We start from the raw sequence: 25,851 nt of genomic DNA on the forward strand, positions 1-25,851 counted from the left end.
AGGACCTGGTCTACACTGCCACTTTACTGTACTGTAACTTTCTCACTCAGGGGTATTGAAAAACACTCCCCTGAGGGCAGCAAATTACAGCTCTGTAAAGTGCCCGTGTAAACAGGCTCCAGTACTGTTAGCTACTTCCCTTGTGGAGGTGGTTTACCAATATCGCTGGGTGAGATCTCTCCCAGCGCTGGTGCCATGACCACGCTGCTGCATTAAAGCACTGCTGAGGTTGCGCTTTAAACTTAGCCGAGTAGACAAAGCCTTTGAAAAGCTTTGCTGGCATAACTATGCCAATGGGAGGGGTTGCGATATACCTGTGTTGGTAAAAGCTCTCCTATAGATGCTGTTATGATGGTATAACAACTTGCATAACTTTTGCTGGTTCCTGAAAATGCCATAAGCAATACCGATACTGATTATTTTACTAGGAGGGCGGGGAAGCACTGGAAGGATTACCTAGGGAGGGGGTGGAATCTCCATCCCTTGAGGTTTTTAAGTCCTGGATTGACATAGTTAGCATTGGTCCTGCTTTGGGTAGGGGTTGGACTCTATGACCTCCTTAGGTCTCTTCCAGCCCTGGGATTCTATGATTCTATGATACAAATGAGTTCATACTAGACGGCTGTGTCTACATTGGCACCCCTTTCCGGAAAAGGGATGCTAATGAGACCAGTCGGAATTGCAAATTCCGCGGGGGATTTAAATATCCCCCGCGGCATTTGTATTTACATGGCTGCCGCTTTTTTCCGGCGCGGGGTTTTGCTGGAGAAAAGCGCCAGTCCAGACGTGATTTTCCAGAAAAGAAGCCCTTTTCTGGAAGATCCCTTATTCCTAATTTCAAGTAGGAATAAGGGATCTTCCGGAAAAGGGCTTATTATTCAACTACAGTGGCAAAACCCTTCTAGTGTAGACAAGTCTTATCTGACTCTCTGACACCCTAGGACAGGTGTGAAACACACTAGCAGCATGGGGAAACAATATTGTCCTGGGTCTATGGAGAAAGCACCTCGTTCCTCAACACTGTTAGCTATTTCCTCCCTTCTTTGTCATTGTAAAAGGATTCCAGTTAATGGAATATTTATAGTACGTCAGCAAGGAGCAGTCCACTCATGAGCAAACAGGCTGATGGTGTTTAGAAACTCCCTTGGATACAGCAGAACTTTTGTTTGATATCTTACTGGATGGCATGACACAGAAGAAACATTTAGGTACGGCTGAAGCAGACTAAAGCAAATGAGACCCAGGTCTATCTTCAGTTCACATTCTAGGACCATGAATGGCAGGGGTCTAGGGAAGAGGCAGAATGTTTTTCTTCTTTTGCTTTTGTTAAGTGGAATATCTGGTAAGAACACAATTTTATTCAATTGTTAAATTTAAATCAGTATAACTGAGAGGAGATTCCAGCCCACTGTGATTATTTATTTACCATTATGATAATATTATAGCAGACGCAGTGCTCCAGTGAGAGCATTGGGGTGGGAAAGCATGTGAATTTTAAAGTCGGTCCACTTTAGGCTGCTCCAGGCTTTATTCATATTTCAGCTGTTGGCTAACTGAATTTTAAAAAATTAAACAAAAAATTGAGGAGTTTTTAATTTATGCTTGTAGCAAGTTTTAAGAAGACCTTGCAATAAAGACATGTATAAAGCCCAGTACTCCACCATCTTAAATCTTGTGTAACTGGTAGCACTTTATACCTGCTTCCAATCTGACAACTTTTAAAACACTCATTTCGTCATTTACACTAAAAATCAGACTGGTAGTGTTTTATACCCACTTGCACAGATATAAATGACTTTATCAGGTGCAAATCAGATTAGAATCAGGCCAGGAGAATTTAGACTTTTTTTCTAGGTTAATGTTAGTGGTAACTTTAATATTTGGTGAATTAAAAACCAACCAACCAAACCCTCCCCTCCCCCAAACCCAGCCCATGGCATGTTAGCTTGGCAATATCAGCATTTGTTTCAGCATGAAAGCTTTGCAGATACACAAAGAACATACCATCTACCAACCATTGCTAGCACCAGCTTTGTTTGCTTGTGTAATTTACAGCAGAGGTTTCTTAAAACTGTTGTCTGTGGCTCACTCAGCACTTGCTGGTGCTTGCAGAGAACTGGCTGCTTGCACATAGCTGGCTCTCCTTTTATCTTGTCATTATTTGCTTTAAAAGAAACTTTGCCAACTCTCACAAATCTTGTGCTATTTGGAGTTTTCCCCTGTAAGTCCCAGTTGGTGGAATCTATAGATTTTATGAGAATCTCAATTTTCAAAAGAGTAAAACTTGAGTGTACCATAAAGGCTCAGAATTCAGAAGGCAAACAAGCAATCTCAAAATACAATATTTTTAAAATAAATTGATAATAAATTAACCTTTGATTTTTTTATGCCAAAACTCAGTGTTTGGGGTTGGCAATGCAAATAATATACTACACAGTGACAAATTTCAAAATAACGTACTATTTCAAACCATCCCTTACCCTCATGCAACGAGCTTTACTGGGATGGCAAAATAGTGTGCCCGTTATTCTGAAAAATATTTCAAAATAACGTGTGGCTCGTGTAGACGGGGTTAGCTATTTCAGGATACCTCTGGGGAAATCATAAATTTCCCCTTCCTCCTCTTCCCTCTTAGGTACCCTCCAATGCCACCAACAGGCTGACCCTTCCACCAGCCTAGAAGCCCCAGGCTCCCCATCCAAATCTGAGTGAGTGGCATTGTGACCTAGTGCATGGCATTGCAGACACCTTTTTTCTCCCTTTCTAATGTTGGCCCAGGTTCTGGCCCTGAACAGATTGCAATGCAATAGCAGTATCTTGCAAAGTGCCAACTACCAGGGTTGGGGGTGTGGGCGGAGGGAGATTAAGCTCACGAATTTTTTGGGAGTTGCTCAGCACTTGCCTTCCCCTATGTAAATTTATGACAAGACATGTTAGAAAGGGAAGAGGAAGGGAAAGAAGGCACAAGGGGAGGGCATCTATTAAGAACAGAATTCACAAAAGAATCCTAAACATCTTTTAGTCATACGCATTTTCTTGTCTGACTTTATTTTTTACTGTGACTCAGTTCAAAGAGGCAGCAACAGAGAAGGGTGACCAACAGGAAATGTAATATGTCTCTAGCTATCATACGAATGCAAACAATGTAGTAATGATACTCATTAACATCAGTAACTTCTTGCAGTGGCAGGACCACAGCATTTAAGAGGAAAATAAATTGAGTCTTTTGTCACTTGCTGGGGTTCACTAGCATTGTAACATAACAATTCATGCCAACCCAAGAGGAATATCAGGTCATTTGTGTTCACAGTCCGTGGCAGAAGGTGTGTGCTCCATTGCAGCTAACATTCACAGAGGGCTTCACAGGAGTGTCATTGTACTTTCCTTTTCAAATTTGCAGGGGGAAGAACACTGTCACTTAATGGCTTGCCTGCTACAGGCAACGTGACAGAAAATTCTTCAGCTCATGTTCTGGTTCATACATTTCATGTTACTTTATCACCATCACCTTCTGAAGTGGTTTCAGGATATCCTTTAATAATAAACTCAAATCCACTTACAGCAGCTTTTCGGATTGACCCTGGAGCTCCACATACTTACACAGTAAGTTTTCAATTCAGCTTGGGCAATGTGGTTAGTCTGTAGACTAATGCTTATTCTTTGGATTACTGCGAGTTGATATTGGCACAGTATTTATTCATGTATCATTTAGCTGCAAGAGTTGCAAAAGTAGATTAAGGTATCTATTGCAGGGAATTCAGCACATGAATTGTGGATAGTGCTTCCAGCCTTTTGATTAGCGCAGAGGGGAAAAAATCTACCACATTTGATCCATCTATCAGAAGTCTTTGTTTTAAAAAATGCTAAGGTGAATAAAAGCACTTGAGGCCTGATTCTGATCCCCATGCAGATTAAGGTGATGTAAAATCAGAATCAGGCCCCATTGAATCCAACTTGTTTCCATTATAACTGAGCCTTATTAACTCACCTCAGTGAGGAAGATTGTCAAGCTCACTTAACAGCTGACTCCTGTACTGAGGAACCCTTGGGTGGCAAACAGCTGCCCTAGGGATGGGTTGTACCCCTCTTGGCTGCTGCAGGCTGGATGTGTGGGAAAAAGAGGTGTGGCTGGGCTCCTAGATAACCTTAGTTACTAGCAGGGCCCTTTGGGACTCTGCTCAGCAGCATAGCTGGCACAAGACAGACAATTCTCAAGGTCCCCTACTTCACTGTGGGAGGCAGACATATCAGCTGTAGGACCTGATGGATGAGTTATTTTAAAGCAGAAAGTCCTGTATCTAAAAAAAGCAGAAAGGCCTGTATCTAAAAAGCACCTAGTTTTATTGCTCAGGGCTGCGAAAATGTTCATACCCTCTGTGATGTAGGTGAGTTGACCTAAGCCCATGGTAGATGCAGCTAGAGTGACAGAAGAATTCTTCCATCAGCTTAGCTACCAGCTCTCCAAGAGGTGGATTACCTGCATCAATGGAAAATAGGGTGGCCAGATGGCCCAGTATTATTGGGATCATCCTGATATTAGGGCATTTGTCTTATATAAACCATTATAAATCCCCCTTCCCAAAAGCATCATGATTTCTCACATTTGCTATCAGGTCATCCTAATGGGAAATCACCTGCTGTAGGTATAAGAAGCCTCTATATTGCAGAATAATACCTGTGTTGCTGTAGTGTAGATATCCCCTAAAATCTGTCCCAGTGGCTCCGCTGTGAATTATTAAGTTCTGCAAGCTAGCAGGCAAATGAACAAACATGGTTTAAAAAACCAGGATGATGCAGCACAGATGTAATTAGCTCATTTACTTGTCAGGTACAGTTAGTGTTAATTATTTATGCAACTGCATAGTATTCGAATGAATGTTTTGTGCTGTATTTTGTAAGAGTAATGAATTCATAGTACAGTATTAGGATGCCCCAGAATTACATTCTGCTGCTATTAAGTTTGCTGATATATGGGGAAAGGCTGTTTTCATGCATTAATTATGGGGGGCTGACGATTAGAACGTTGCTTTATGAAGCGCATTTCCTCCCAATGAGGATAACAATTTTCTTGATCCTTTTGGGAATTTCTGAGGAGGCCACAGAGATTGATAAATGAACCCCTTTTATGTGCAGCATTCCTGCTTGATTTCCTATCCCTTTCACAGACTACACTGTAGTCTGCATCATTATCCAGCTAGGGTCAGGCCAAAGTGCAATCACACTATGGAGCTTTTACTGAGCATCAGCAAGCCCCCCTGGATAGCTAATGCTAGCATGCTGTGGATTTACCTCCTTCCCAGCTAGCCTATGTCCTGTTTGCACAGACAAGCCCTTTGGTTTAAGAGAATATTCCCATTCAGCAGAGACCATCTGGAATAACTGAAAATGCATTGGTTGGCTGAAGCTCCCTTGATGCAGTTGTGATGATACTTGTTCTCTCTTTTTACTGCTCTCTGCTGCAGCACTGTGTGAGCAGGAGGAGAGCACAGGGAGAGTCTTCCCAACCCTCTGTCCACACAACAAAGGCAAGAGAGAGGAACCTGCTCTGCTATGCAGGAGCCTGCTAGTCCCTGCACCAAGTCTCTTGCTTAGAGCATATCTGGCGTCCCCCTCGCCAGGCTCTCAGCTGGCAAGAACAGATATTAGCAGCAGCAGTTGGGGGTAGAAATGTTCCTGCTCGGAGGTGTAAAGTATGGTCCAGCTCATGCCCAGCTGATGTGCTGTATTTCTCCACTGTGCTCTGTAAGAAGAACAATTGAGCATCACCTTACTCTTCACTGGAGAGGCATCTAAAACCAGCAGCATCAAAGCTTTATATGTAGTCTAACACACTGTGCATGAAACCAGTGAATTAATTATTGTGAATTGGAGAAATCCAATCAGCTTAGAAACATGTAGATTCTTGTTTAGATGGGGTGACAGGGAAGCACCTACCTTCTGCGACTGCCCCCTGGTCAGTGTGTGTGTTCCTGCAGTTTTTCCCCACTCTCCAAGTCACATGCTCTCCAAGTCTACACTGGCATGATCTTGCACAAAAACTCTTTAGGGTAAGAGTTCTTGCGTTAAAGTAGTTGTGCAAGAGAGCGTCTACCCTGGCATGTGCTTTTGCGCAAGAAAGCTCTGATGGCCATTTTAACCGTAGGGCTTTCTTGTGCAAGAAATTCATGTTGCCTGTCTACACTGGCCTCTTGCACAAGAGGGCTTATTCCTGAGTGGGAGCATCATAGTTCTTGCGCAAGAAGCCCTGATTTTATACAGTAGAATGTCAGTGTACTTGCGCAAGAACACACGGCCAGTGTAGTCAGGCAGCAAGTTTTTGCGCAAGAGCAGCCTCTTTGGAGCAAGATCGTGCCAATGTAGACACAGTGCAAGGGTATGTCTACACAGCAGCATTATTTTGGAATAACAAAGAGCGTGTCTACACAGCAAGTCATTATTTTGAAATAATGTCGTGCTGGAGGACTTCTTACTCCGACTTCTGTAACCCTCATTTCACAAGGAGTAAGGGAAGTTGAAGGAAGATGTTCCTCTTCCCAAAACAACACAGAGCAACTGTCTCCCCTAAATCCAACAGTACCCTACTTCATTGCTTCCCAGGGCTACTTCCTGCAATGCCTGTACCTCTCCCTGTTCAGAGAGGATACAAAGAGTTGCACAGATGAAGCCATAATTAAGGATAAGACTGTTCCATGACTGTCAGAGACCTCCATAACATTTTCTGCTGCTGCTTGTGGTGGTAGGGCCAGAGTTCTCAGCCTCTGTGGGCAGCAGTGGCCGCTGGAGCCATTGACCGTTGCAGGTGGTAGGGGCCCCCAGAGCTCCCAGTCACTGTGGGCAGCAAGGGGCATCAGCGCTCTCAGCCACCTGCACCAGAGCTCACACAGAACTAGCAGCTGCCATGGGCACTGGGGGCCCCAGAGATCCCAGAAACCAGGACCCAGCCAACAAGGGGCTCTCAATTGTAGTGGAGCCATTAGCTGCCATGGGCAGTCAGAGCCCTGGAGCTGCAGTGGGGCCCCAGAACGGTCAGCCCTCTGGTGTATATGCTAGCCCCCCTTCCTCTCATCTCCCACTTTAGCACTCAGGCTTGAGCTGTCTGCCTTTCAGCTCCTCCACCATTATTTTTAGTAAAATTCAGACAAGTCTTGGACTTCCATGAACTCTTGTTTATTTTCCGTGACCTCTCTGTGACTTTAACTAAAAATAACCATGACAAAATCTTAACATCAGCAATATGGTCCTACAGTGCTACATATTCTTGATCACCATTTAGTAGTAACTAATCTATTAACTGAATAGACACAACATTCCTGTGCAATCCTCCAGCAAATCCTTCCCAGAGTATTTCTGTACTGGGAACTGCCACTCATTCTGTCTAGGCCCTATAAACTCCTGCATCTAGCTCTCTTTTATTGCAGGGCTCTGTACTACATCTGGTCTGCTCCCTAGCCAGTCTCTCTCACTGGGGCTATGTCTACACTACAGGCTTCTTTCGGAAGAAGCTTTTTTTGGAAGAGATCTCTCAAAAAACGTCTTCTGAAAGAGAGCGTCCACACACAAAAGCACATTGAAAAAGCGATGTGCTTTTTCGAAATAGAGCATCCAGACTGATGGGATGCTCTCTTGCATAAAAGGCCACCCGGAACCTCTTCAGCCAGGGCTTTAGGTCACCAGTTGCTTCTGAGTGCTGGTTCCAGAGCCTTGCAGAGACATGCGCTTAAAGAGACCAGCCGTTTCTCTGCTTCTGCTGCGTGCTTGCCTACCTCTTCGAGGGACAGCAAAGCTCTTGCAAGTACTGCTGTGGCTGCCCTGCTTTTTTGGATGCCACAGCTTTTCTCTTGGTGCCATGGAGCTGGAGTTGCCCTGGGCATGTGCTGGTCCCACACGGCCATGCTGTAGTTTTTGCAGCACTTTGTGCCAGCTTCCCTCCTGGTCCTTACTGAGCTTGACCCAGAGCTCATTCTAGGGACCGTCTCCCTGGTCGTGGGAGCTACATTCTGGCAACTGTAGCCCACTGTTGAGAAGCATTTCTGGAGGCTCAAAACTAGCTCGAACTGGTGGGAGCAGCTGGTCATGGAGCGGTGGGACGACCAACGGTGGCTCCAAAACTTCCACATGCAGAAGGCCACCTTTTTGGAGCTGTGTGCTTGGCTCACCCCCATCCTCTGGAGATGCAACACCCACCTGTGACCTGCCACCCCCTGGGGAACTGGGTCATAATCGCCCTGTCGAAGCTCGCCACCCCTAACAGTTACCGATCAGTGGGCAACCAGTTGGACATGGGGAATTCCACCATCAGGGCCCTCCTCCTCCTCCTTCTGCATCTGATGAAGTGGGTCTTTTCCCACGAAAGCTTATGCTCCTACACTTCAGTTAGTCTATAAGGTGCCACAGGACTCCTCGCCGCTCATGGAGGTAAGGCACTCTTGGGCTGCAGCCCCTGCATGGGGGCCGTGGGGGGAGAGTGTGGCATAAGGGGGACCTTTGGGAAAGGGGACTTGGAGTGTGTGGGGGGATGAAGTGGGGGTGGGAGGAAGCCCTGTCCCTAGGGGGTTGTGCTGTCCCATCCTCACACAGCCCTGTTTCTAGGGTGCAGCCTCATAGGGGATGGTTCCTGAGGTGTCTGGGGGGCGGGCACCTCCCAAGGGTTCAGACATTCCCTCTCTTCTTCTCTGTCTTGTGTGTTTCTTTGTCTCCTTCTGCACGTGGTGAGGGCCATCAACTCCATCCTGCTGCGGAGGGTCATTCGCCTGGGAGACCTGGACCCGATCATGGCCAGATTTGCTGCCCTGGGGTTCCCGAACTGCAGTTGAACCATTGATGGGACCCACATCCTGCTCCACACACCTGAACATCAAGCGACCCAGTACATTAATCGGAAGGGCTACTTTTCTATAGTGCTGCAGGCTCTGGTCAACCACCCTGGACACTTCACGGACATTTTTGTTGGGTGGTCAGGCAGGGCACATGACTCCCAAGTCTTTAGAAACTCCAGCCTGTACCGCAAGCTGGATGTGGGCACATTCTTCCACCACCAGGACTGTGGTTGGGGATGTGCAGATGCCACTGTGCATCTGGAGGACCTGGCCTACCCCTCATGCCGTGGGTGATGAAGCCATACATTGGCCACCTGGATGCCAGGAGGGACCTTTTTAATGCCTGCCTAAACCATGCCCAGATCCAGGTAGAGTGAGCCTTCAGCTGCCTCAAGGCACAGTTGCAATGCCTGCTGACCTGCATCGATGTGGAGCAGCATAACATCCCCGAGGTGGTTGTGGCATGTTGTGTCCCCCACAACATTGTGGAGAGGAAGAGCGAGGCCTTCCTCTCGGGATGGAGGGCAGATGCTGATGGTGAGGGGTGAGCGTTTGAGAAGCCGAGGACAGCTGCCATCTGCCCCAGTAACTCTCCCCAGGGCCTCCCCAAGAGGGGCCTCTGGCTTGCAGCCCTATCCCTTCCCACCACATCCCCTCCCTTTGCCCTTTCCCTGATCTCTCAATAAACACACCTGTTTGGTTTTGAAAAAAACGAAGTCTGTATTTATCTAACATTAAGAAAAGGTGGGCTGGAGGAGGGGGGCTCAAGGCTGGGAGGGGTTTCAGGGGAGGCTATATGTCCCACCTCGGGTCTGGGGACCTCATCAGAGTTGGGGTTGGGTGGGGTCCAGGGATCCCAGGAGGGGGGGCTGGAATGGGGTTGGGAGTCAGGGGAGGGGGCATGGGCATTGCTAGGGAAAGGGGCACAGGCATCTCCTGGGGAGGGAGCAGAGACATCGCATGGGGGGCAGTCGGAGGGGGAATGGGCATGGGGGGGCAGGAGGGTGGAAGCCAGGAGCAGTGACATCAGGTGGGTGTGCAACATGATGGCACACGTTGTCACACCGCTGCATGAGCTGGTCCCAAGTGTGGTTCCGCCACTCTGCGTCATTGCGGATCTTCTGCCCCAGGGTCTGCTGCATGTCACACAGGACACGGACATGCTGGTGCATGAGGTCTTCCTGGACCTTGGCGTGCCTTCGGGTTCCCTGGGCTCTGGCAGGTGGCTGCCGTGGTGTGGCTCACCCCTCAGTCCCAGCTGTGGAGAACACAAAGAGAGAAAGGAGGTCAGTCATCCCTGCAGACACTGTCCCTGAGGCCATGCCCTCCTCTGTGAGTAGCGACCAACAGTCCTCAGCCCAGAGGAAGGGGATGTCCCGGGTGCAAGGCCATGTCTGGACTGCACAGCGAGCCATGCCTCACAGGGGCCTTGAGGTGCCCAGGGGACCATGCTGCCCGCATCTCCCCCGCCCCCAGGCCCACAGACAAGCAGGCAAGGGAAGTGTCCGGCCACAGTGGGATCCCCTCATGGGTGGCAGAGGAGCTGGGAGCAACTTGGCCCTCCCTGGGGTCCACACACGCACCTGTGGCTCACAGCGCTGCCTGCAGGAGCGGGTGCTGCCTAGCACATGCAGCCACGCCCATGTGCTGTGTGCAGCACTCCTTTGTCTGTGTGGGGTCATGCCTACCCTTGTGGCTAGCCTGCTTCCAGCCGTGGTACTGTTCCCCCCCCCCCCCCAACTGGTGGCAGGATGTGTATGGCCTGGCAGTAGGATCTCACCCGTGCTCAGGAGTCGCATGATGCATCCAGGTGCCGCACACTAACGCTGCATGTGGGTCCATGTGCATGGACTGCAGCATGATGTCCAGCCTGAGCAGCCCGAGTGACACTCGCCCCTCGCTCCCTGTGCGCCTGCCTCCCCCGCCCTGGGCGTGTGACAAAGTGAGACCACTCATCTGACGATCCCTCCCAGGCCTCCGAGGAGGCCTGGAAAATGTCCTGGCTCACAAGCACTGGCTCGAGGGACAGGGTGACAGTCTCCTCCTCCTCCTCCTCCCGCTGGCCCTGGTCCTCCTGCTCCTCCTCCACCGAGACATCCAGCCGGGCGATGACAGAGGTCTCCACACCAGAGTTCACAAGGATGGGTGGGGAAGACGTTTCCCTATCCCCCAGGATCTGGTGGAGCTCCTTGTAATAGGGACAGATGCGGGGTCCTGCCCGAGCGTGAGCTGAGCTCTCTGGCCCAGACATAGCCCTAGCAGAGCTTAACCTTACTCCGGACCGGTTCCAAGGACTGGGGTGGGTGTCCGTGCGCTGCCAGGGTCTCGGCTATTCACTCTATATGTTGGCATTGTGGCGCTTGGCCCAGAGATCCTTCAAGGTGTCCTCCTTGCCCCACAGCTCCAGGAGCAACAGGATCTCCAGTCCACACCACGAGGGTGCCCGCCTCTTGCTCCCCCTGGGTGGGTCCTGGGACCCCTGGAGCTGCTCCTTGCGAGGGCCAGGTGGGTCGCGGGGGGCTTGTGACTTGGACATAGCCCCAAATGCTGTGGCAGGGGGAGCTGCGCAGTCAGGGTGCTGCTCCAGGATGGTTTCCTGCCGCAAGGCTTATCCAGGGTGCCTGCAGCTTTAAGAGGGGCCAGGAGAAAGAGTTGTGATTACTTTGGATGGAGTGTCCACCAGGGCACCTGTGTTATTTCCTGGAGGCCTCTTCTTCTGAAAGAAAACCCTCCTCCCCATCCACACATGCTTTTTTCCAAAAGAGCTCTTCCGGAAAAAGGTTTCTTCCTCATAGAATGAGGATTACCAATGTCAGAAAAAGCCCTCTGCTCTTTCAATTTACTTTTGGAAGGACACGATTGCAGTGTGGACGTTCCACAAGTTGTCGGAAAAACGGCCGTTTTTCTAACAAAACACTGTAGTGTAGACATACCCTATTACCAGTATATAATTCTATCCTCTGTGTCTCTCGGGTCTTACTTCTAACCTTAGGGAAGAAATGACACCTCTAGGGACTACAATTCCCAGAATGTCCTTCCTTAAAGATGCAGAATTTGCAAGGATGTGCAAAACTCTTAAAGAGACAGGGTATCCTGTAAAGGGGACAAGTGGCTTCAGATTAGCTTTCCCCTGCAAAAAACACCCCCCTCCACTGTTCTTTGCTCATAAGGTAATCTTCCTGAGCTGCTCTCCAAAGCCACTATCCTCTCTCCTCTTTTTTCATCATGCCTACAAGAGCTTTGCAAATTAAGTTTTTATTTATTCTTTCTATCCATTTATCTCATTAAAACAAAATTGCTTCAGCATTCTGCCTTGCTGATTAACTATAGTTTCTTACTGAGATTTCCACTCTTTTTCCTTTTTTACCCCACTGTCGTGTTTCCCATCTAGTTGTGACATGTCCAAAATTAGTTTTTAACTCCTCGGGGTTATTTTGTCTATATTGGGAAGTCCTTAGCACACTTGCTGATATCACTGAAATAACAATGTCATTCTCATTAAAATATCGACAACCCAAGGATGTGTCAGATGCCAGATTTTTGTTTTGTTCATTGCGCCCAACTAAATACTGATCAGTCCTATACAATATTATAACATATATTACATCATCAGTAGCTTCTTCCCAACTCTTACAGCCTTCATTTGTATTGATTCTTTTTCCTTTCTTGATGGCTTCCAATACATACTAAAGAAGAATTTTTGGGTGGCACATTGTAAAATATTGGGCATTTTACTTTAAAGTATCTGGGACCTTCAGCAGAGCTCAGGCCAGCAGCGAGTAAAAGATCATCTATAATACTACTCTCCATTCACCAAAGGCAAATGTCACTTTTTATATGTATTTATTCCCATGTAAAATAATTACAGATTTAATTGCATAGTGTGCTATTAATAATTTGTTACATTTCAGGTTGTTACCACTGGAGATCCTGACCTAGATTATGAAACTATGCCACACAGCTTTGAGTTGCAGATTTATGTTCAGGATACAGCTGGGGCAAGTGACCTTCAAATACTGACTGTCCAAATAATAGATGTTAATGAACCTCCTGTGTTTCATGGCAATTTGGCAGACCAAAGTAAGAGAACTGCTTGGAAGCAACATGAGAGATTAATGCTTGAAATTACAACACTGGGAAATTAAACCTTAATCACTAAATGTTATGGACCGGCAGTTGGGAACCACTGGTCTGTGGACCAGTGTTGGGCAGCAGACTGCTGGCTGCCGGGCCAGGCCACACCCCCATGGTTTGATGATTGGCTTGGGGGCATTCCCTGTAAGCTGCAGGGCAGCATGGCCATGCAGCTGTTAATTGAGCCCAGGGCCAGCTCACAACATTTTGGTACCTGAGGCGGGGAGCTCGAATGACACCCCCATGCCCCCTTTTCTCCTGCCTGCCTATTATGTCTCTTGTGCCCTCCTTCCTCCAGCACAGCACTCCACCATCTCTGTGCATCTAGAGCACAGAGAATACATATGCACCAGCAGCAGACACAATTTTCTATGCTCTGGGTCCTAGTGGCGCCCCCCCCCCCAGTCTGGTACCTGAGGTAGCTGCCTCAGTTCACCTCATGATAAGGCCAGTCCTGGATGAGCCAGTGCACTGCGGCTGGAGCCGGGGCTCCGGTGAGGCTGTCCCTGCTGGGGCAGCCTCACTGGGACCCTGGTTTCAGCTACAGCAGCTGCTGCGTGGCCCTGCAGATGGAGCCATGTTGAGGGTGGCTGCTCCAGTAGCTGAGGTTGGGGCCATGTGGAGAGTGGCAGCGGCAGAGGAGAGGTTCCTGGGCACCCCTAGGCTAGTCTCCGCCCTGCTTCTCATGCGGGAGTTGAGACAGAGGAACCAGCTGCCCGGCAAGCCTGGTCTCCTCTAGTCTTCATTGGCACTGCTGGGTGGCTCCCTCCTCTCTCCCTACTCTGCGGGAACCTCCCCTGGCCTCCAGTTGCTCTCAGCCCAGCCAGCGCGCACACACAGGGACCTGCCACTGCCTGGCTGTGCTGAGCCCTGGTTGGGAGGCTGGGACAAGGCAGGAGAAGCCCTCCGAGCCGGAGTCAGCGCCCCACACTTTCAGCCCAGCCTCTCCCCGGCTTTGTCCCCTCTTTCGTTCACACTCCTTGCCCCCTTCCTCCCTTTCCCTTCCCTTCTTTGCCATCTACCCACAATTCCTTATCATGTGCGTACAGATACAATGTAAAATAATATGTGACTGCTTAAAATTAATTATCATCACAAATAAGCAAATCAATTAATTACCACACTGAATATGCAAATATTACTATATTGGTCCACCAAAAGTTTTTTAATTAGTTTGCTGGCCTGCAGTATAAAAAAGGTTGGGAACCACTGTAATAAACAAAGCCTTTAGCAATGCTTATAATTAGGTTTGTCAAAATATTTCCCTTTTAAAGGGTCACTGTTGTACCCTATGCTTTATGTTTTCACTTGTTCTCATGCAGGGAGTGAAGTTTTCCCCCTGAGAATTTCACTAAAAATGGGTCAGGCATTTTCAGGTACCAAAAGAGTAAAAAGAAAGCAGCACTAGTATTAACAATAAATATTTATGAACTCTTTTTGATTATCTGAAAGCTCTTCAATGGCAACTGTCAGACACTTCCTTGTTTGATAGAGAGCTAGGGTGGAATCCACTACCAAAGTATGTAGTACCATTGCAACCCACAAAACTCCCCTTGGATGCATCTAACCCTATAGATGCCTGACATCTAAATGTCTGCATCTGAATATGCACACAGCAGCTTCCCTTTATGCACCCTGGTGACAGTCTGTCACCTCAGTCCCCAGTGATTGACAAACCACGTGTTTGGTCATCTAAACCATCTCTGGGGCCTGCTTGAAGATTAAACAAAATACAGGACTATGTAGCACTTTAAAGACTAACAAGATGGTTTATTAGATGATGAGCTTTCGTGGGCCAGACCCACTTCCTCAGATCAAATAGTGGAAGAAAATACCGGTAGTCACAGCCATATATACCAAAGGATACCATTAAAAAAAATGAACACATATGAAAAGGACAAATCACATTTCAGAACAGAAGGGGGATGCATTTCTTTGTGATCCTGTCTAACATCTGTTTTGTGGGCATTGATTCTTTGGCGAAGTGTCTGAGACGTTTGTCCAATGTACATAGCAGACCCTTGCAACAAACCCCGCTGCCAGCTTTGTCCACATATTCACTCTGCTGACACCATTATTGGGCCTAACCAAGTGAGTTATAAGATCAAGAATACATATTCCTGCGCCTCCAGAAACATAATCTATGCTATCATGTGCCGAAAGTGTCCGTCTGCTATGTACGTTGGACAAACGTCTCAGACACTTCGCCAAAGACTCAATGCCCACAAAACAGACATTAGACAGGATCACAAAGAAAAAACAGTTGCTTGCCATTTCAACCAGAAAGGACACTGTCTCAATGACCTGCTAACCTGCATCCTACTTTAGAAGACATTCAAATCTGCACTTGAAAGGGAATCCTCTGAACTGGCATTCATGCTAAAATTCAACACTCTCCGCAGGGGACTTAACAAAGACTCCAACTACCTTACCCATTACAAAGATAGCTTCCCCAATTATCACCTCTAATACTATTAACTCACGACATCTACCCTTCCCCACCTCTAATATCATTAACTCACTGGCATTCACCTTCCTTCCCCCCCCCCTCCCCCCGCATCCCCCTTCTGTTCTGAAATGTGATTTGTCCTTTTCATATGTGTTCATTTTTTTTAATTGTATCCTTTGGTATATATGGCTGTGACTATTTTCTTCCACTATTTGATCTGAGGAAGTGGGTCTGGCCCCTGAAAGCTCATCATCTAATAAACCATCTTGTTAGTCTTTAAAGTGCTACATTGTCCTGTATTTTGTTTCAGCTACACCAGACTAACACGGCTACATTTCTATCACTATTCTGCTTGAAGATTGTCTAATTCCACACAAAACAGCTGGTGTGTGGTAGGAAAAGGGGCCCTCTCTTATAACCTTTAGCATAGTGGCGAAGGTGGGGCAATGATCCTAATGTGGAGCAATGCTCAGTTCAAGTTCGCGCTGTGCCTGATGAGGAAAAGCACCCACAGAACAAAACCAGTGGGTGCTCAGTACTGACTGATCAGTTGTTTGATGGCAGGCAAAAGACACTGGAAGTGAAAGTGGAGTGGGGTAGGAAAAGGGTAACACAGGTGGGGCCTTGGGAGAAGGGCTGGAGAGGAGCAGGGCCTCAGGGTGCAGCACCCACCCAGAAAAAATGAAAATAGGCAGGGTGAGCTGGAGGGATTTGAACAGGGATCTGCCTCTTCTCATGTGAGTGCCGTGGGCCATATGGTCGCCCTCAGTCTCTCCTGTTGATGTTGTTACATTTTAAATAACTGAACAATTAAAATATCAATTGGGCCAGAAAAAGAGTTTGAATGACTCTACAGCCTAGTGGTTAGGGAACTCACCTGTGAGGTGGAAAATCTATGTTCAAATTCCTTCACCTCATCTGGCACTTGAACTAGGAGTCTCTCCCATCCTAGGGGAGTACCCTAAGTCATGGGGTAAAGTTATGAGGGAATGCCTTCTCCTGCCCATGTGTGGCTGTGGATGATTTAAACAGCCCCTGATTGTGCTGTGCATGTGACATAGGCAACTGAACTCCCACCTTCTCCCAATTTGTGAATCACAAGCACTGATCATCACCTCCTAGCAGTCCAGATTTAGGCATGGGAATCTGACCTGGGGGCGGAGGCTGAGGACACCCCAGCTCATCTGCATCTCCCATTGGCTAGATTAGGCAGAAACACCCCTCCCCTCAGTCCATTGGCTTTTATGCATCACAGTCTAAGGCACCTATCAGATAGGAGCCTCAGGACTAACTCACAGTTTTCAAACTGCAATATTGGTCCTATGCCTAGAAAACACTTAAAGGTGATGAACTGTGACAGTCTCAGTGTCCAAGTTCCTTTTATGTATCCAGGCATAGGCATTTGATTATGGATGGACTGTTTAGTGCTTTGTTGAAAACTGATTTGGATTTGGAGAAACAACAGGTTTAAGTGAACATACTTTGTGCATGTGCAAGAGTCTGTGAAAGACAATAAAGCTAATGCTTGGCCAGTGTTGCACAGCAGGGAATTTGCATGTGTGTGAGAGAAATTTAAGAGGGGAGGGAATCAATTTAAATGTCAGGTCATGGGGATTATGATCTGGGATAGTGCATAAGGAAAGATGCAGTGTTCCAGAAAAAAGCTACTGCTATATGATAGATGATATTGGCTCATCTGTGTGTGTGAACTTGGAGCACCATTCACTGCAGCAATTGGTGAAGGTCCTGAGAATAAGGCTGGAGTTTGCAGAATTCCTACTAAATAGGGGGTCTTGGCCCACAAAGACCCCAGAGTCTCCCCTAATCCCATGGACACAATGCTCACCAGTAAAATCCCAGGTCTTTTACTTCTGTGAACCATCCCTTTTATTCTTTTAACCACACTCAAAACTAGCAGCAAGTTGCAATGAGATAAATAATAATAAATACACTAGAAGGATGTTACCTTAAATGTGTCTCCAGGATTCTGCGAGGAAGGTAAAAAACTCCCCAGGCCTCTGCCACTTCGGCCCCTGAAGAAAGAAAAAAATCCTTCCTGGACTCGAAATAGGCAATCCATCAGAGCCACAGCATCCACAAAACACAGCTTTGGTGCTGCTAGTGCCAGGAAGGGAAGGTGAAGCTGCTAGAATAGACCAAAAAGCAAGAGGCTTCACAAAGCCTAAAGTAGGGTTTAAATTAATGAAAGGCCAAGGTGAGGGACTAATCAAATCTCTTCCTCCCAAGCTAGCTAATCAGTGACTAGAGACTTTGAAGGGGTGTCCCTTCCATCTTCTCAACACATGTTCTCCTCCCACATTCAATTGGGGCCTGGGCCTCAGTTACTGCTTTCCCCTTGTGTCTCCAACCTGTGGAGGCAGGTAGGTAGTATTGGTCAGAGTCCCACAACAACATAAAAATTAAGCTAGCCCCAACCATTTACCAGAATTCAAGATGACATATGTGGGGCTCTGTCTCTCAATATGTAAACTTCACAATAGCAAATATTGATGGTTATCTATTAACAGCATGAGGGCATGTTGTTTTGATCCATCTGCATGTTGTTTTGGTCTGTGTTTGGGTATTTTGTTTATTGTAGAATTAGATGGAATTGCGAGTACATGCATTAGGAAATGATATGTTCAAATATAGTCAATATATCTGTGTCTTTTTTAATGATAAAATAAACATTTCTGTTCATCTAGCTGTGATGATTTATGTCCTGGAGGGAAATAGAACACCTTCTGGAGTTATTTACCAGATTGATGCAGTTGATCCCGAACAGTCACAACTCACAGTAAGTTTATTTAAAGGGGAAAGAGAGAACAATTGAGAGAGAGAGAATGCAGTCCCCTGTATCTGAAATATAACTAATTCCCAGTAACTTTCTCCACTGAACTCACTAATCAGGCACATAGAAAAAGGTATATTGCCAGTTGAACTGAAACATTTTAAACAAACTAGGACAAAATAATGTTATTTTTTTATAAGAAGAGGCTCTCCTTCACCATTTGGGTATGGAGGGGGAGTTACATTTTGAACACTCCAAAGTTCAAGTTTGGAGGCAGGGTTTTGCTATGACCCATCAAAGATATAGTAGGTAATGGGGTCTTTCTTACAAATTGCCTCCAAAATCCCTTTACGAAGTAAGGGTAAAACAGGGCTTTTAATTTTTTATATTCCATTGAAGTTTCTTTTAAATGGAACATCGGAGCAATGGAGGCTCAGCATGTAGCATATGGAAAGCAATGTAGTGTGATTTGTGGCCAATAGCTTAAAACGTGGCACTACCTGATATGAAAAGGCTCTGGAGAGAAGCAGGATTTTCTGAAAAGTGGCAAATTTGCAGATCTGGAAAAGGTAATTGCATTTACCTCAAACTGGTAACATTATCACAAACAGAAACTTCACCCTGCAGCATTACTCCAAAGAGCAATTACATTGTAGGAGCTGCAGTCTTATTCTTCTTACTCAGTCTCTTCTCAGAGAAATTTCCATTTAGACAATGTGGGTTTGGCTGAATAAGCAATGGTGTAAAGGCCTCAGCAGTTAGCTCTCGATTCATTATTCTTGTCAACGAAAGAAAAAAATAATTGCAGTGAATTCTTCACAAGCAAAAGTCTTTGAATCTGCAGTAAATCCCAGTCGTAATAAGGCGCTGCAAATGCAGAAATGACGGACTGCTGGTACAATAATACTCCCAGCAGGAAAACTAGAGTGATCCATTGACAAGAATTTATTAAACTTAATTGATTTGATTACTCAGCTGCTTTTCCAGCAACTTCAGTTACACATATCACACTAAGAGATGTGTTGTAGTTATGCTTGGTTCTATTTCATTTCTATTTGTCAATGAAATAATACAGGAGGAGTAACACCAGCTGAGTGGGTCTTTCATAAGACGGTAAGATTTTAAAAATGACTTTACTTTCCTTGATCAGCCCACACTGCTGTCAGTAAAGCATTCCTAGTGATCCACCAGCACTTGCATTACCATAGAAAAGTAGTCCTGTCTGCTGATGTAGTCTGTGACCAGGCGGTCTGGCTTTAAAATATGTGTGCATGCCATCTATCACCCAACTAATTCAGGAAGCCCACTGCTGCAGAGCCATCCACTATGTCCTACACATTGCTGATAGTTACAATCCTGCATAGCTGCAGGCAATTAGTAGCCCTGCATGCATACATGACAGTGGCTTCTGTGGTGGATATCCTGACTCCAAATTGATTCACAACTGACAGATAGCAATCTGGCATTGCAAGTTTCCAGAGTGTGATCACTACTCACTTCTCAGGATTCAGCCCAGCTCTCATTGTGATGCCCTGCATTCGCTGCCTGGGACAAGTTTGGCATATAGATCTAGGAATGTAGCCCTGCATATTCAAAAGTTCTGCAGCCGTGGCTCATCATTCTGAAGTTGCATGATGATGCGATTTCATCAGTCAATGTTTGTTTCTTGGGCCCAGAACCAGCACTTTGCTCTCTCCAGCTGCTCCATGAATGCAACCAGCAATCCTGAATTGATTTTTTGGTCTATGTCCCACAGCAATCTAGCTTCCAAGGAATCATTATATTCCCTGCTGCTCCTCTTGAGCCTCTCCAAATACTGCAGGATAATGCACCCTGTCATTGTAACACTCATGCCAATAGTGCAAAACTGTGCAGGCTCTATGCTGCTATCAGACATGACTGACAACGAGGGGAGATATAGGGGCTTGTGGGATTTCCAAAAGAAGACATAAAATTATGGTATGCAAATGAAATTATAGGAGGGAGAAGACTGCTTTATGGGAAGTAGACCCTATACTCCCATTCAACCCTTCACAATTCATTTTGGCCCCATCAGGCATTGCAAATACTTCTCAAAAGTCCCTGCCCTGGACAATGGCGAGTTGCACTGTGGAATAACTATCCCTGGTCCACCACACTCTACATCAGTACAAGCGCTCCTGGTGAAGACATGCACTGTTGACCCAAGAAGCCAAATACACTTATGCACAAGCAAGGTACTAACTGGTAGCTGTATGCTGACATAACTAAGGTCAACATAACATTGTAGTGTAGACATGACCTTAGTCAAGAAAGAAGTTTTCAAAGGACTACTGATTACAGCCTACGGGTAGCAGAATCAATTTTCAGGCCCACTCAAAAGGAAGGGAGCAGAAGGGAAACCAGAATAAATATGGTATGTCTGTCAGGCAGGCAATTTCCTGAATAAAAATATAAAGTAATTGTAAAACTGTGTCAGGAATCTCTTCTCCTTCTATCCTGCATGAAAAACAAAAGTCTTTGCAAGTGCTATTTTACAATGCCTCCTCTAACACCTGCTCTGTCTTGATAATGACTCTCATCAACTTTTGTAAAAACCAGTGTATCTCCATTGAAGACAATAATAGATCCCATGCTGTTCACACCAGATGGGGATCTGGGTGGTGTGTTGTTAGTAACAGTGTAGAAGAGCACCTTAACTGGCATGCAGAATATTATGTAAATGCATAATGAGGTGATCTACCTTGGAGACGGAGGTAATACTGTGCCGGGTATATCTACACCCCACTGCTCTCTTCTGAAAAAAATGTCAGACTTACTTATCTCCTGCTGCTCAACCATGAAATGGGTAGTGGTGCATGTGAGTGTGCATGCACATGCCCCCACCAGCTAGTAAATTACATTTTTTTCATGGATTTGGATACCACAGGGGATGAAAATAGTTCTGATAAGTAGGGTATGTGTACACTACAAAGTTAATTCGAACTAACATCTTAATTCAAACTAGCGGAGCGCTTAGTTCGAACTAGGTAAACCTCATTCTTTGAGGACTAAGCCTAGTTCGAACTTACTAGTTCGAACTAAGGGGTGTGTAGCCCCTTAATTCGAACTAGTGGGAGGCTAGCCCTCCCCAGCTTTCCCTGGTGGCCACTCTGGCTAACACCAGGGAAACTCTATTGCCCCCCTCCCGGCCCCGGAGCCCTTAAAGGGGCACGGGCTGGCTACGGTGCCCTTGCAGGTGCAAGCCTGCCAGCACCCAGCTAGCAGACCCTACACCTGGCACGGCTCGAGCCAGCCACCCGATGCCCCCCAGCCCTCCCCCTCTTCCCGGGACCAGGCTGGCGGCTCCCGGGAGCTTGCCCAGGACCGCAAGAGGCGGGCACCCGCCTGGTCTAGTGTGGACATCGTGGACCTTGTCCACAACCTCCACACTAGGAACAGGAAAGTGGCCGTCTAGGGCAGGAGAGCTGCCAGCCTGGCCACCCAGGAGCAGGTGTGCATGAAAATCAAGGTGGTCCACTGAGACCCCCGACCCTGAGCCCTGAGCTTACAATGGCCGTACTGGGTCAGACCAAAGGTCCATCTAGCCTAGTAGCCTGTCTGCCGACAGCGGCCAACCCTAGGGACCCTGGAGGGGATGGACCAAAGACAGTGACCAAGCCATTTGTCTCGTGCCATCCCTCTCCAGCCTTCCACAAACTTTGGGCAGGGACACCACTCCTACCCCCTGGCTAATACCACTCCATGGACCCAACCTCCATCACTTTATCTCACTTCTCTTTAAATTCTGTTCTAGTTCTAGCCTTCACAGCCTCCTGCAGGAAGGAGTTCCATAGGTTGACTCTTTGCTTTGTGAAGAACAACTTTCTGTTACTAGTTTGAAGCCTGCTACCCATTCCTTTCCTTTGGTGTCCTCTAGTCCTTCTATTATGGGAACTAATGAAGAACTTTTCTTGATGCACCCTCTCCACCCCACTCCTGCTTTTATAGACCTCTATCCTATCCCCCTTCAGTCTCCTCTTTTCTAAACTGAAAAGTTCCAGTCTCTTTAGCCTCTCTTCATATGGGACCTGTTCCAAACCTCTGATCATTTTAGTTGCCCTCCCCTCTCCCACCCTCTCTCTTCCCCTCTCCCACCTCCTTTTCCCAGTCTCCCCGAGTTTTGTTCAATAAAGAGAGAGTCTATTTTTGACCACACATTTTCTTTATTTTGTATATCAGGAAGGGGGGCTAGGGAAGGGTAAGTGGAAGGAGGTGAGGGAGGAATGGGGTACAAGCCCCCAATGGGGAGGACTGGGGTGGCTCTGCGGGCTTCTGGGGGTGGAAGCTCTCCTGCAGTCCCCCAATTGCCTCCTCTCCCCAGATGGCAGCCTGCGGCAAGTGCAGCCGGTCTGATGGCCGAGTGCTGTGATGTGCCCAGTGTGGGCACTCAGGGCACTTCAAGACAGGACTGCTTTGCAAGCGGGGCACCCCTGAGAACTGTCTGTCCGGGGTAGGGGTCAGGTCCCTTTAAGCACAGCCCTCGGCTAGCTTGAGGCAGCAGCTCCACGCTCTAAGTCCTAATCCGATGCCCTGCCGGCACTGCTTCCGGCCATCCTTAACCCCGGTTCAGGGTCCACTTAATGTGGACATGCTAGTTCGAATTAGCAAAACGCTAATTTGAACTAGTTTTTTAGTCTGGATCCATTAGTTGGAATTAGCTTAGTTTGAATTAACTAATTCGAACTAAGTTAGTTCGAAGTAGCGCTGTAGTGTAGACATACCCAAACATAATACAATGATTAGATTGTTTTCTCTAATGGGGACAACTATAATGCCCTGTTTGCCGTTTGCCAGCAGACTTACTTCTTCGGCTCAAATGACATCTCATTACACAGAGTTCTGGGACAATACTATGAAGGTGGGGCATAGGTTTCCTTGATCCATTGTATAAGCCAGTAAATGAAGGACTGGATGTTTTAAAAAGATACAGATGCTGATTCATAATCCTTTTATTCCAGTATTCATGTACCCCTGTGTCAGAGTCTTTCACTGTCTCTCAGACCGGAACCCTTTCTTCCACAAAAAAATTTGATTATGAGAAAGATCCACATACGTAAGTATTCATTTTGATCCGCTAATCAATCTCATGGTTAACAGATACCTAGTGTATGGAACCCACGGAGTAATTTTGGTTTGATTTTGTTTTTACTTAACAGTTATTTGTTAAACATCACAGTGACAGACAGCTTAGGACTGAGCGCCACCAGATCAGTGATCGTCAACATTGTTAACATCAATGACGAAACACCTTACTTTACCACGTGAGTGAAACATTCACTCTGTACCCCCCAAAAATACAAATAGTTCTCATGCTTTTCAGCCCCAGCATCATTGGTCCAAACTTTTGGAAGACTGCAATACAACTATTAGCTCAGGGGTGGGGAACTCTTTTTGGGTGGGAGGCCTCTGATCCATAGAAAAATCAGTCAGTGGCTGCACACAAGTGAGAAGCAAAAAAAACCCCAAACCCAAACCAAAAAACATGGCCCCTGGCTGTGAAGAAAAGTGACTCACCCCATGCACACCAGAGTCTAGGGAGCTCATCCTCGTAGATTTTGTGTGCTCCAGCTCTGTGGTGAGACAACCGCTGGAGGGGGGGGGTAGCAGAGAGGGGGCTGGAGTGCCAGCGCAAGGTCCCCAATTCGGGAGGGGCTCCTGAGTCTTGGGGGCCAGATCCAGGCAAGCTGGGGGCCACATTCAGCCCCCAAACCTGAAGTTCCCCAAGCCTGCATTAGCTGATAAAATGTCTCATTGTTGTCATGTACTCCTCCCTCTTTCTATAGCCATCTTTCTTAAACTTAGGTTGTAAGCTCTTTGAGGCAGGGGATGGCTTTTTGCTCAGAGTTTATCTCAGTGAAGTCCTGCTCCGTGACTGGGGCTCCAACATGCCACAATAATACAAATAATAATAAACTAATGATAATACATAAGGATGATAATTCTGGGTCAGACCAAAGGTCCAGCCAGCCAGTATCCTGTCTTCAAGCAATGGGCAATGCCAGGAACAGAACAGGTAATCATCAAGTGACTGTCACCCATTCCCAGCATCTAGCAAACAGAGACTAGGGACACCATCCCTGCCCATCCTGTTAATAGGTCATTGAGGGATCTGTCCTCCATTAATTTATCTAGTTGTTTTAAGAATCCTGCTGTAATCTTGGCCTTCTTAACATCCCCTGGCAAGGAGTTCCACAGATTGACTGCATTGTGTGAAAAAATTGTTTTGTTTTGTTTGTTTGAAACCTAGTGTGTATTAATTTCATTTGATGACCTCCTAGTTCTTATGAGTAAATAATATTTTCTTATCTACTTTCTGCATACCAGTAATGATTTTATAAACCTCTATCATATCCCCCCCTTAGTTGTCTCTTTTCCAAGCTGAAAAGTCCCAGTCTAATTGATCTCTCCTCATATGGCAGCTGTTCCATACTCCTAATCGTTTTGTTGCCCTTTTCTTAACCTTTTCCTTTTCTGGACCTTTTTCAGTTCCCATACATCTGCATGCAGTATTCAAGTTCTGGGTGTACCATGGCTGTATATAGAGTCAATATGATCATGGACTGTCAATGAAGGTAGTGCTGGGGGAGGCAAGCCCTCAGCCCCACCTTCAACCCTGCCTCTTCCACTAAGGCCCTGCCCCCCATGAGAGCCACCACCTCCCTACCCTCCCCCACCATGGGGAAGGCAGATGGGCATGTGTGCCTCAGCCTCCCTGATCTGCAGCACAGGAAGGGAGGAGGACACATGGCCCAACCTCCTAGGCTCTGGAGATGTGGAGGGCAGAGGGCACATGTCACCAACCTCCCCCGCCCTGGAGCACAAGAAGGGAGGAGGATGCGTGGCCCCACCCTATTATACTGGTCACCCATGAATATAATAGTTTGTCATATCTATGCCTTTCTTAGTGATTCCCAATGTTTTTGACTGCTGCTGCACATTGAGTGGATGTTTTCAGAGAACTATTCACAATGATTCCAAAATCTTTACACCCCATCACTGTATGTGTATAAGAGCTTCGGGGGCTTGCTGAGTTAGTCTGTTACAGAAAAACAACAACAAATGGTCTGGTAGCACTTTATAGGCTAACAAAACATGTAGATGGTATCAGCCCACTTCTTCAGATGACTGGAGTTCTGAGTAGGGGATATGAAAACTCAAAATAAATAGGAGAGGGGAAGGAGAGAAAGAAAAAAGGAAGGGGTGTGTGAGACAGAGCATCATTAAGTATCTAGAGAATGGGTACTTAAACCTAAGCAGATAAAAATCAAAGTCAATAGATAGATTGCTAAGACAGGAAGGATACCACTCAGAGAGCTGTTAGCACCTTCAGTGGTTATTAAAAAGGTAGTGTCCTAGCCAGCCCATATCACGACTGAGTCCATTAGCATGTGAATTGAATTTGTGGATGAACTGGGATTCCAGTCCTTCCCTATGAATCTGGCTTGTGGACATGGCCTGTGACAAGACAGCCACCTGCAGGTCTGTTAAAGTGTGGTTAGGCAAGCAGAAATGTTCACCAGCAGGCTTCTGTGTGTTCCCGTTACGTATATCTGATTTGTCCATTGATTCTTTCCCGCAGAGACCGTCCAGTTTGTCCAATATATATAGAAGTGGGGTACTGTTGGCATTTGATGGCATAG

The 25,851-nt window shown here is 46.7% G+C and overlaps 1 protein-coding gene across 1 annotated transcript in view; it reads left to right on the top strand.

Annotated features, from left to right (window-relative positions):
• Window positions 1-1,141: 1,141 nt before the first annotated feature.
• The window catches only part of CDHR3 (cadherin related family member 3), a 63,962-nt gene continuing 39,252 nt past the window's right edge, over window positions 1,142-25,851 (top strand). The window contains exons 1-6 of the mRNA XM_025178714.2: window positions 1,142-1,342; window positions 3,401-3,603; window positions 12,728-12,896; window positions 18,105-18,196; window positions 23,170-23,264; window positions 23,368-23,472. Of these exons, the coding sequence (XP_025034499.2) occupies window positions 1,234-1,342; window positions 3,401-3,603; window positions 12,728-12,896; window positions 18,105-18,196; window positions 23,170-23,264; window positions 23,368-23,472 (773 nt within the window). The 5' untranslated portion in view covers window positions 1,142-1,233. The remainder of the gene's footprint in view (window positions 1,343-3,400; window positions 3,604-12,727; window positions 12,897-18,104; window positions 18,197-23,169; window positions 23,265-23,367; window positions 23,473-25,851) is intronic.

This window comes from Pelodiscus sinensis, chromosome 1 (assembly GCF_049634645.1).
Source record: "Pelodiscus sinensis isolate JC-2024 chromosome 1, ASM4963464v1, whole genome shotgun sequence".
Lineage (NCBI taxonomy): Eukaryota > Metazoa > Chordata > Testudines > Trionychidae > Pelodiscus > Pelodiscus sinensis.